The sequence below is a fragment of the Saccoglossus kowalevskii genome, chromosome 16 (genome assembly GCF_978046115.1).
Source record: "Saccoglossus kowalevskii chromosome 16, keSacKowa6.1, whole genome shotgun sequence".
Taxonomy (NCBI): Eukaryota; Metazoa; Hemichordata; class Enteropneusta; family Harrimaniidae; genus Saccoglossus; species Saccoglossus kowalevskii.
In genome coordinates, this window is record NC_140656.1 from 32,810,407 (window position 1) to 32,824,189 (window position 13,783).

The 13,783-nt window shown below is 38.1% G+C and overlaps 1 protein-coding gene across 8 annotated transcripts in view; it reads right to left on the bottom strand.

The window, feature by feature from the left end:
• LOC100366333 (glutamate receptor ionotropic, kainate 2-like) overlaps positions 1 to 13,783 on the bottom strand; it is a 67,882-nt gene that overhangs the window by 24,130 nt on the left and 29,969 nt on the right. The window contains exon 3 of one of the 8 annotated variants that reach the window (XM_085491391.1): positions 9,055 to 9,184. The exons of the other annotated variants lie outside the window; for them this stretch is intronic. Within the exon in view, the coding sequence (XP_085347517.1) occupies positions 9,055 to 9,184 (130 nt within the window). The remainder of the gene's footprint in view (positions 1 to 9,054; positions 9,185 to 13,783) is intronic. 8 annotated transcript variants of the gene reach the window in all.

A 13,783-nucleotide genomic window follows, 5' to 3' on the forward strand; every position in this document is an offset into this window, starting at 1 on the left:
CCCGTCTCCTATGCCTACTACCATATGTATGTTTTCTATGCCTGCTAGGCCGACGAACATAGATATGCCTTAGATGCTAACAAACATAAATATGTTGCCTGTGCTCACTACACTAACAAACACAGGTATGAAGTCTGTGCCTACTACAGTAACAAACCTTGATATGTCGCCTGTTCCTACTACACTAACAAACACGGATATTTCGTCTAAGCCTACTACACTATCAAACACAGATATTTCGCTTATGCATACTACACTAACACACACCGATATGTTTCCTATGCCTACTACACTAACACATACCGATATGTTTCCTATGCCTACTGCACTAACACACATCGATATGTTTTCTATGCCTACTACACTAACACACACCGATATGTTTTATATAAAGTGGCGCTAAATTTACACGCATGAACTATCTTTTAAATTTGACTACATGGACGGCACATGTCTAGTCACCGAAGGGAAATGATTGATTACAATACCAACTTACGTAATTCCTGTACAAGCATGTTTCAACCCCCGTGAGAGTATTGCTAAATTACGATGGACTGCAGAGATAAGACGTTGTCCACCGAGAACAAATACGCCGCTATGCATGACGGTAAATATGTGATCATTCTGTACATTGTAATGTCTAACGACCAATTATTTCAGTGAGATATACAACATAAATGGCAGTTTTCTTGTTTAGTATTCACCTATTGTAAAAGATTATGGCCATACAATAAAATGTCCTTTGGCGTCACTAAAAGCATGGGCTTGTATTAATTCCTGCACTATTTTAAAACTCCCATTAAATTCTAACACGACAGATTACACCTCGCGAGTTTATCTTAAATGAGATCAAGAAAATTAGTAGAACACAAAAATAACAGATTCCTGTCATGATAACATTTACTTAAGTGTTTTCCCAATGTATGTTTTTTAATTAAAATATCGCCTGAAGTGTAGAAGCCGGTAATGTGTGATTGCCCCCCAACGGCGTATCATTTCACATCTGACAAGCTTCCGAAAACACACGTACAATTTGGGTATTGCAATTTGATTACCAATTACGCTAACCTTGGGGGTATTATCCCCTCGCGCATGCGTATTGATGCATACTTTGACACTTTAATCAAAATTACAAATACTTGTATTTAAAGATTCAATATAGACGATACCATGCACATTCAATTGTTGCTGCTCGATACTGTATGTTAATGGGAACATTATGATTTGTGATAAACTAAACACGTTGTTTTTGTTGCATAAACCTAAGTATACTTTTTTATGAAACAATACATTTCAAATCCCCATGGGCAATAATTATTTTGATACGAACAAGATGTTTAATTTACAATAAAAATAACACAATTTGGTCTTCAATGTGGAGTTAACATTTTTGTCTTTGTTTATTTAAATAATGTATTGATTCCATCTTGTCATCCCGATTCCCGTGTTTAATATTTTATAGATATGTCTGTATGTGTGATAAAGTACTAGATAAATCATGCACGCATCGCAGCGTTATAATAAATTGATAATGAGTCGAACGTAGAGTTTCTGTTCAGTTGTTGCCAATATATAATTTAGCGTGTATGACCCTATCTATTGTAAGCAACGTGTTATTATCACGGTCTGAAGTGATGTCAGTGAGTAGACAATTTATTGGGGTTGTAGATTGAACGTACTAGTATATTTGTTAAATATTGTGCGTTTTATGAATGGCGTGATTTTGAAGATTGGGAGAGAAATACACGTCATACTCGGCCAGTGGCGGCGACACCGGGGGGGGGGGGGTTCACCCACTCGAAAAAATGGGGAGGGGCGTCGTCCATCCCCAAAAAATGTTGGGGGCGTCACCCACCCAAATCAAGTTTAAACCCTTTTGTGTCAGCAACATTTGACCCTCAAATTGAACGAAATAGCGTTTCAGAAGGTGTAGATTTCAGACCTCGCCCCCTCATGCAGTATTTCGTGCTGCTGTCTCTGTATGCTCTTTAAATGATAGTTTCCATGTACAACACCTGTCACATTGTGATCTAGATACATTGATCTGTATATGCATCGTGGTATCCCGCTTTGCTAATGTCGAATCACATGACGATGTGATCATGAAAACAACGGTTCTATGAATCGCGCCCTCTTTTGTCGAAGCGCACTGACAGGACGAATGACGTTTTACATTCTGGTAACTAAATAACATGTCCGTTTGAAAAAAACATCAACCATAGCCATCAATGCGATAAAATCGCTTTGGTGATAGAGGGTGCGACTGATAGGCTGGTTATATTGTACATTGTGGGGTATACAAGGGTTCAATAGGATATTAACAGAGTACAAATTAGGTTATTGAATACGTACACGTTTGTGTGTGTTGCAAATACATATGTATACATAGTTTAGACCTCGACATATATTTCAAAATATGGTTACCATGGCTTATTATTTCAATTATTATCTTGTTTAAGTTTTTGGTTTTCACCTGCTCCTCCCGAAACTCAAATAATTTTCCAATATTCTAGTTGCAACTTAGACTAGTTGGACATCATGACGTCAATTTCTCAGAATATTTATTGTTTAGTTTGAGATTTACAACAGTACTCATTTAGTTTAAAAAAAATAGTTCCCATAACAATAAGTATTTATATGAAGAAAACGCGGATACTTATATATCATGCTCGGAGACTTGGTTTCGTAGACTTGAATACAGTTTGTCGATCATTATGATATGTTGCTGTGATTACAACTCCGGGTGCCGTGAGCCGCTTGTGGGTGGGAACTGGAGAGATATTATGTATAGTTTTGTATCGCGCAAACAAATACATGCAACATACATGAACTGGAAACTAATAGTCATAACAGTCGAAGCGGAATACGAACTAGAAATCGATTCAAGTAGTTTTGCAGTTGTTGGGAATCTCGGTCATTGGTCAGTATGTGGGGGTTATGTAAATGATGGTTTGTTTTACAGTTATAATGGTTTGCATTACGATGTAAGTAGATAGTCTTTGGTTGTAGAATAAAATAGAAGAGTACTTGTATTGCTGTCGTATATAACAAAGTAAACAAAAAAAGAAGGAACGTTACAAAGAAAATCACAAACAAAAAATTAGAATTTTTAGACAAATAACAGGTTAATTTTATTTTCTAAAGCATTTCACTTTTGATTGAATGTTTTCGTACGAATGTTTTTATCTTTATTGCTCAAATTATTAATTATTAACTTTTTCTTGTTGTTGTCTTGAGTTAGGTTTTCTGAATAGAAAGTGTACAGTTGGCATGACAACCAAAAATGATACTCATTTTCGACCGACGTTCTAAGCTGAACGTTTTCTATCAGAGATTGTAACATTATTCTACCGTCTTATTTCTATCTAGTTATATATGTATATGGATTGCTGCTTGAAAGCTGTATAACATTTATTCTCCGCATTTATCATGACTATTCTAATGTGTTATACAACTGTTCTCAGTCCTGTGCACGATTAGCCAGGCATGTCGAGTGTCATCAAGGGAAATTTTGAAATTTCTATCATATACCAATATGAACTTTGACCTTCCATTATCTACGTGGAGGAAGTGGGGAATTATAAATGACACGACCCATTGTGACTCGATGACATGTTCTATAAAATATGCATTGGATATACAGGAGTTGACATTAGAGTATGCACTATTATGTGCAAGCACTTCAAATTAAACTGTATACGTTTATAATGATGCCCTGGTTTGACCTCGTAAGTCCGGAATGCCATTTAATTATCGATGTTAAACACGTGTATCATCGAACACTCGAGTCCCGGAGTTCTCAAGTGGATCTTTTAATAACAATATCATGTATTTTAGTAATATGTAGTCTGTGGCGCATGGGGCTGATGCTAATCACACAATGCTATATGCATCTAGAAAACCTAGCTGTAAAGTAAGAAAAACGCTCTGACTGGAAAGCCAATTCTATTTTATGCTTAAGGACGAATTACATCAGGCGATCGGTAAAGCTTGTTTTTATATGGCAGTTTCGATAAAACTTACACAACTTTTAACGCACAAACGAAGAAAGCCGAGCATCCATGCGATCATCTATTTAGTAAGTAACGCAAATAACCAACTTCTCTCTATTAGGTCATGGGTCAAACGCTGTATAGCTCTCCGTGGAACGATGAACGTGTTTAGTTTCAAATCGCTTTGCTTCTCCGACACAATTATAGTTATCACCGCCTCGTGCATTGAGAGTGAATTGTTAAAAGTGCCGGAGGGAGAAGAGACCGAGCATCTCAGAAGAGGCTCACAAATATAGATTAGCTTATTCTTCCAGTCTTTAATCTAATATATAAATTAATTCACCTGCGACACGTCTGCGATAAGCCTAATTGACTGTCGCAGGTCATTTTTAGAAAAATAAATTGGAAGACATCGCCAGTGCTTCCATTGATTCTACGTTCTATTGCAGTAATATGCATACGATGAATACATAGGCGTAATCAGTATTCTACCCACGACCCCTATACACGAACTATGATTTTATATGTAAATATATGTGTTTTTTACGTCTGTAAGATTAGCTCGTCTATTGGAATGTCTTAGTGGTATCGTTACATGTGTGTTTTACCAAGTCCAAATTTGGTTGTGCACTGTATTTATCATCCCCACACTAGATTGCACAAATTACTGACACAAATTTATTCAAGATTGGCACTCAAATGTTTTTTTTTTTTTTTTTTTAATATGTTTTTTTTTTTTAACTTGATAGTTGATAACCTTTTTCTGTGATCCGGACCAAACACGCCGAGATCATGTGAAAATCCGGACCCAATGTGATCGTCACGATCACGATCCCTAGTATCGCCCGTGGCCAAGGTTAACGTCCATGATCTCGGGGAACGTGCACGGTCAATGATAACGTCCGTGACTGTGGTTAAATTTTCTGATCCTTGATAACGTGCATGGTAACATCCATAGCTTTAGTTAATGCCCATGACCTTTGGTGACGTTCACATACTGACATGGGTGACGTTCATGGCCCTGGGTAACGTCTATTGCCCTGAGTGGCGTTTCTGGCCAAGGGTAACTTTCGTAGCCTTGATTGACGTTCATTACTCTAAGCTCAGACAATTATTAGTTTTCTGAGCTCTAGGTAACGCACATGGCTTTGGGGAACGTTCGTGGAACTGGGTAACATCGACGGCTATGGGTAACGTTCCCGTCCTCGGGTATCGCCCATAGTCAGAGACAAATTCAGACACCTTAAGGCAGCATTAGGCAGCGTGTCATCACAAGAGCCCTGTTATCATCTAAATAGACGTAAACATGTATAGCTAAGTGCACGCTTTGATGTAAACCCGGACGATAAACATGACAAACTGCCATAACTGCACAGATATGATTGACATAAATATTAAGGAATTCATTGAACGCTTTATCATTTTCAATATCATAACTCTACCACGTCTTCCGTAACATTGAATAATTTAAATACATTCATTTACATGATGCTTCAACCGAGCCCCCTATAGCTGTATTTGCCGTTGTTGGAGTTGTGGGTTCGAGTCTCGCCCTACGCCATGCTTTTGAATATATGAAGAACCCCCCACCCCAGACCTTGCCTCTAGAATTGCAACGTGTGATCATCTACGCTCTAAGTTATGTGAGCAAGCCTGTAATTCGAGTAGTGGATCTCCAGACGCAGCGCGTCTTATTGCTGCTAAATCTTATGCTTAAGCTAATCAGGTTATTTATGAGAGCAATAAACGGCCCTATGTGATACGCATATGTTAGTTGTGATATATACATCATCAGTCTATTGTTCATCTACACACACATATGTTAGTTGTGATATATACATCATCAGTCTATTGTTCATCTACACACACATATGTTAGTTGTGATATATACATCATCAGTCTATTGTTCATCTACACACACATATGTTAGTTGTGATATATACATCATCAGTCTATTGTTCATCTACATACACATATGTTAGTTGTGATATATACATCATCAGTCTATTGTTCATCTACACACACATATGTTAGTTGTGATATATACATCATCAGTCTATTGTTCATCTACACACACATATGTTAGTTGTGATATATACATCATCAGTCTATTGTTCATCTACATACACATATGTTAGTTGTGATATATACATCATCAGTCTATTGTTCATCTACATACACATATGTTAGTTGTGATATATACATCATCAGTCTATTGTTCATCTACACACATATATGTTAGTTGTGATATATACATCATCAGTCTATTGTTCATCTACATACACATATGTTAGTTGTGATATATACATCATCAGTCTATTGTTCATCTAAATACACATATGTTAGTTGTGATATATACACCATCAGTCTATTGTTTATCTACATACACATATGTTAGTTGTGATATATACATCATCAGTCTATTGTTCATCTACATACACATATGTTAGTTGTGATATATACACCATCAGTCTATTGTTCATCTACATACACATATGTTAGTTGTGATATATACATCATCAGTCTATTGTTCATCTACACACACATATGTTGGTTGTGATATATACACCATCAGTCTATTGTTCATCTACATACACATATGTTAGTTGTGATATATACATCATCAGTATATTGTTCATCTACACACACATATGTTAGTTGTGATATATACATCATCAGTCTATTGTTCATCTACATACACATATGTTAGTTGTGATATATACATCATCAGTCTATTGTTCATCTACATACACATATGTTAGTTGTGATATATACACCATCAGTCTATTGTTCATCTACATACACATATGTTAGTTGTGATATATACATCATCAGTCTATTGTTCATCTACACACACATATGTTAGTTGTGATATATACACCATCAGTCTATTGTTCATCTACATACACATATGTTAGTTGTGATATATACACCATCAGTCTAGTGTTCATCTACACACACATATGTTAGTTGTGATATATACATCATCAGTCTAGTGTTCATCTACATACACATAGACTGAGTTACGTAATATAATCACACGCAATATTTTTTTTTACCCCAAACAAGTAAAACCAGTCACTATAAGCTGCTTCTCGATTGGCTATTTATTGTAGGGTTGGCTAGCCAATCAGTCACAATATTGTAAGTCAGTTTAACTTTACTCCCCAACGTCGCTGAAGTACAGGGATGTGTATTATAATTACCAGTTATAATATCGATTATTTCTAGGAGACAAAACTGATTATCGTATCGAAAATATTCCTGCACCGACACACCTGTCATTTATTCAATTTAAATGCTGCGGAATGCTCAGGGGGAATATCAATAATTTAATAATCATTCTACAGTAAACATCTGGGCCAATACCACATCCTAGTTTGAATATTGTTGTTATAATGTATACTAGTATACAACACATTGAGAAAGTGAAGTGAAAAATATGAGATCACACGTGCAATTTATAATAGTAATCGTAATTATATCCCAAACCCGACCCTAAGATTACCAACCTGCATCATCTTCACCAAACAAGGTACGTTTATTCAACCATTCCTTTGCCACAGTGACTTTGCAGATGCTGATCAGTATTTTACCGAGCTCAAATACACGTGTCCTCTCGGTAGAATCATTTATGAACGTGTTTATAGGATATTAGTAAATGAGATAAATCTATATACTCAAATTTAGAATGTTTTGTCATGGAGTACCCCTGTGTGGAACACCTCAGTCGTATAACCTCAACCCGGAGTTTGCGAGCAGTGCTCATGGATAATATGTCATTGCTTGTTCCAAATCACATGTGTTTGGTGTACGGAGACGCGTAAAAACAAACCAACAATGCAGTCATTCTTTACGAACGATACTTTAAGTTGGTGATGTAATTGTAGCCTATCACACCCTTAACATTATTACATATTCGGGAAACTGTATTGGGTGGTGTATTTCCATTAGTGATACAGCACAATATGGACTACAGCGACCGGAATATAGATTTATAAATTATAGTGAATAGGTATATATATGATTGACTGTTTTTAAAAATACATCATATTTCTAACAAGACGTGATATTTATAAATATGTATCTGATTTGAGAATGAATTTTATAACTCTGTTTTTGCAAGTATATAATCACATATACAAGTTGCGCCTGAGAGCCTCAAAGTTTGGAATGTTGTTATATAAACGAATACTTCTAGCGCTGTGGTTCTCTGTAAATCCAATTTATATAATATCGCCTAGAACGTTTCACTGAGTACTAACAAATCTGATCTTAGTACATTTATATTGTAAACGTTTATTATTAATAATCTTTCAGAATGGAGGTATGCGGGAAAGCGATATAAAAGACACAAATCGCGACTCAGTGTCATATTATGGGATATAGTCTGGAGCAATATAAATAGGGGTTTGAATCTAAGTTCGAAAAACCTATCTTTACCTATCTATCCGGGTTTACATCAAAATTGTTCCTGTCTATGCAGAGTACTAGTACTGATAATATCTTATCGATAGTTCTATCTGCCATTATGTCGAACCCATAGTATAAACACAGTTTATAATATTCGGAAACCAATATAATCAGTCTGTGGTACGAGATTCGAACCCATGTGATCAAAGTTGCCATTTAAGAAAAACGCGTGGTAATGTCTCGCCAGGATCCTCCAGGGATACATTAGTTTATCATTGTGATGCAAACATACCGATAAAAGAGCTTATGAATGGTGTCATTAAAATCTAGCCCAATAATGCCAAATTGGATTAAGAACGTGAAACTTTCATTAATTCTCATTAACACTACCACATACAAAGAATCAATATTTTATTAGAGGTTAAGCCCATGAATTGAAAAGTCGACCTCTGTCGATACTCTGCATACCGACTGCCATTCCTCATTATTTGCACTTCATCTACACACTATCGGTGACATTCTTATTAGCTAGTGTGTACAGGACGAACACGGGTATCCATGTCAAGATGATAATAATACAACGAGACATTAACGTCATAAGCAATATAATACAAAATCAAGTTTGCAGTGACATAGACATCATAATTACCGTCAGCATAATTTTCTTTATTCTGAACATTTTCTCGAATGTTCAAGATACGATTATTACTTGTTTTTGTAGAGTAAATCGTTGTGTACCGTTGTGTAAACGCATCGAGAGATTCACATCGTGCTTCCTGCTGTGTAAGTAAATCAGGCATAATAATTTAATATTACCTTCGATGGCATTTATAATCCAGTATATCATTTAGCAGTTGTGCCTTGGGTAATAATTGTAAAGCAATGGTACACTTCGATGGTTTTATGTTTTCCAGTGTTGTCATGGTGATTAAACATAACACTTAAATCCGTCTTTATATATATTCACATATTGCTTAGCTCCAGAGGAGTGATGTAAGGCATTTTGACCAACCATAGTAATCTATCATACTATGCGGTGCAACCATAGTAATCTATCATACTATGTGGTACAACCATAGTAATCTATCATACTATGTGGTGCAACCATAGTAATCAATCATACTATGTGGTGCAACCATAGTAATCTATCATACTATGTGGTGCAACCATAGTAATCTATCATACTATGTGGTGCAACCATAGTAATCTATCATACTATGTGGTGCAACCATAGTAATCTATCATACTATGTGGTGCAACCATAGTAATCTATCATACTATGTGGTGCAACCATAGTAATCTATCATACTATGTGGTGCAACCATAGTAATCTATCATACTATGTGGTGCAACCATAGTAATCTATCATACTATGTGGTGCAACCATAGTAATCTATCATACTATGTGGTGCAACCATAGTAATCTATCATACTATGTGGTGCAACCACATAAATCTATCATACTATGTGGTGCAACCACATAAATCTAACATACTATGTGGTGCAACCACATAAATCTAACATACTACGTGGTGCAACCATAGTAATATATCATACTATGTGGTGCAACCACATACATCTATCATACTATGTGGTGCAACCACATAAACCTGTCATAATATGTGGTGCAACCGCATAAACCTGTCATACTATGTGGTGCAACCACATAAATCTATCATAATATGTGGTGCAACCACATAAATCTATCATACCTTGTGGTACGACCATAGTAATCTATCATACTATGTGGTGCAACCACATAAATCTATCATACTATGTGGTGCAACCACATAAATCTATCATACCTTGTGGTGCAACCACATAAATCTATCATACTATGTGGTGCAACCACATAAATCTATCATACTATGTGGTGTAACCACATAAACCTGTCATACCATGTGGTGCAACCACATAAACCTGTCATACTATGTGGTGCAACCACATAAATCTATCATACTATGTGGTGCAACCACATAAACCTGTCATACTATGTGGTGCAACCACATAAATCTATCATACTATGTGGTGCAACCACATAAATCTATCATACCTTGTCATGCAACCATAGTAATCTATCATACTATGTGGTGCAACCATAGTAATCTATCATACTATGTGGTGCAACCATAGTAATCTATCATACTATGTGGTGCAACCACATAAATCTATCATACTATGTGGTGCAACCACATAAATCTATCATACCTTGTGGTGCAACCATAGTAATCTATCATACTATGTGGTGCAACCATAGTAATCTATCATACTATGTGGTGCAACCACATAAATCTATCATACTATGTGGTGCAACCATAGTAATCTATCATACTATGTGGTGCAACCATAGTAATCTATCATACCTTGTGGTGCAACCATAGTAATCTATCATACTATGTGGTGCAACCATAGTAATCTATCATACTATGTGGTGCAACCACATAAACCTGTCATACTATGTGGTGCAACCATAGTAATTTATCATACCTTGTGGTGCAACCATAGTAATCTATCATGCTATGTGGTGCAACCATAGTAATCTATCATACTATGTGGTGCAACCATAGTAATCTATCATACTATGTGGTGCAACCATAGTAATCTATCATACTATGTGGTGCAACCATAGTAATCTATCATACCTTGTGGTGCAACCACATAAATCTATCATACTATGTGGTGCAACCATAGTAATCTATTATACTATGTGGTGCAACCATAGTAATCTATCATACTATGTGGTGCACGACTGGATAACTGCTCACAAATGTTTGTGTATCTGACTTCTCGTTCCGTCGTATACAAGAGGATTGTTTTCTCTAGAATGAGAACCAAGAATCCACCTAATGCCAGTCACCGGTAACATGGTGGTTGTTGCCTTGGATTCGTGATCAGACCCGATTTCTAACCCTGGCTGTGTTGAACAAAAAAACACAAAACTCCACTGCAGTTTCATATGACCCCCACCCCGAGTCAGTTCGATGACGGAATAGTGGATCAAATTGACATAATGATAATGTAGTTTCAAACATGGAATATGGTTTCAGTGGCAATATGCATTAATGGCAGCACATGCATTTGCAATTTGTACAACAAAGGCAGAAGCAATATTCAATGGATAGAACTCTCGTCTCGGACACACAAGGGGGATACTAAACAAAAGTTTATCTTCCACGACAAACAGACATATTCCTGGTCTCATTGCATGCCACTCCATCCATTCTGGTTATTAGCATTCCCATGGAACAGTCCACCAATCACCTAGCCTCATTGACTCTACTCATTCGTGTTGTCAACACCCCCACGGCACACATACCTCCAATCACCTAGCCTCATTGACTCTACTCATTCGAGTTGTCAACATCCCCACGGCACACATACCTCCAATCACCTAGCCTCATTGACTCTACTCATTCGAGTTGTCAATATCCCCACGGCACACAGACCTCCAATTACCTAGCCTCATTGACTCTACTCAAAAGAGTTGTCAACACCCCCACGGCACACATACCTCCAATCACCTAGCCTCATTGACTCTACTCATTCGAGTTGTCAACACCCCCACGGCACACATACCTCCAATCACCTAGCCTCATTGACTCTACTCATTCGAGTTGTCAACATCCCCACGGCACACATACCTCCAATCATCTAGCCTCATTGACTCTACTCATTCGAGTTGCCAACATCCCCACGGCAGACAGACCTCCAATCACCTAGCCTCATTGACTCTACTCATTCGAGTTGTCAACATCCCCACGACACACAGACCTCCAATCATCTAGCCTCATTTACTCTACTCATTCGAGTTGTCAACACCCCCACGGCACACATACCTCCAATCACCTAGCCTCATTTACTATACTCATTTGAGTTGTCAACATCCCCACGGCACACATACCTCCAATTACCTAGCCTCATTGACTCTACTCATTCGAGTTGTCAATATCCCCACGGCACACATACCTCCAATCATCTAGCCTCATTGACTCTACTCATTCGAGTTGTCAATATCCCCACGGCACACAGACCTCCAATCACCCAGCCTCATTGACTCTACTCATTCGAGTTATCAACATCCCCACGGCACACATACATCCAATCACCTAGCCTCATTTAATCTACTCATTCGAGTTGTCAACATCCCCACGGCACACATACCTCCAATCATCTAGCCTCATTTACTCTACTCATTCGAGTTGTCAACATCCCCACGGCAGACAGACCTCCAATCACCTAGCCTCATTTACTCTACTCAAAAGAGTTGTCAACACCCCCACGGCACACATACCTCCAATCATCTAGCCTCATTGACTCTACTCATTCGGGTTGTCAACATCCCCACGGCAGACAGACCTCCAATTACCTAGCCTCATTGACTCTACTCATTCGAGTTGTCAATATCCCCACGGCACACATACCTCCAATCACCCAGCCTCATTGACTCTACTCATTCGAGTTATCAACATCCCCACGGCACACATACATCCAATCACCTAGCCTCATTGACTCTACTCATTCGGGTTGTCAACATCCCCACGGCACACATACCTCCAATTACCTAGCCTCATTGACTCTACTCATTCGAGTTGTCAATACCCCCACGGCACACATACCTCCAATCATCTAGCCTCATTGACTCTACTCATTCGAGTTATCAACATCCCCATGGCACACATACCTCCAATCACCTAGCCTCATTGACTCTACTCATTCGGGTTGTCAACATCCCCACGGCACACAGACCTCCAATCATCTAGCCTCATTTACTCTACTCATTCGAGTTGTCAACACCCCCACGGCACACATACCTCCAATCACCTAGCCTCATTTACTATACTCATTCGAGTTGTCAACACCCCCACGGCACACATACCTCCAATCACCTAGCCTCATTGACTCTACTCATTCGAGTTGTCAACATCCCCACGGCAGACAGACCTCCAATCACCTAGCCTCATTGACTCTACTCATTCGAGTTGTCAACATCCCCACGACACACAGACCTCCAATCATCTAGCCTCATTTACTCTACTCATTCGAGTTGTCAACACCCCCACGTGCACACATACCTCCAATCACCTAGCCTCATTTACTATACTCATTTGAGTTGTCAACATCCCCACGGCACACATACCTCCAATTACCTAGCCTCATTGACTCTACTCATTCGAGTTGTCAATATCCCCACGGCACACATACCTCCAATCATCTAGCCTCATTGACTCTACTCATTCGAGTTGTCAATATCCCCACGGCACACAGACCTCCAATCACCCAGCCTCATTGACTCTACTCATTCGAGTTATCAACATCCCCACGGCACACATACATCCAATCACCTAGCCTCATTTAATCTACTCATTCGAGTTGTCAAC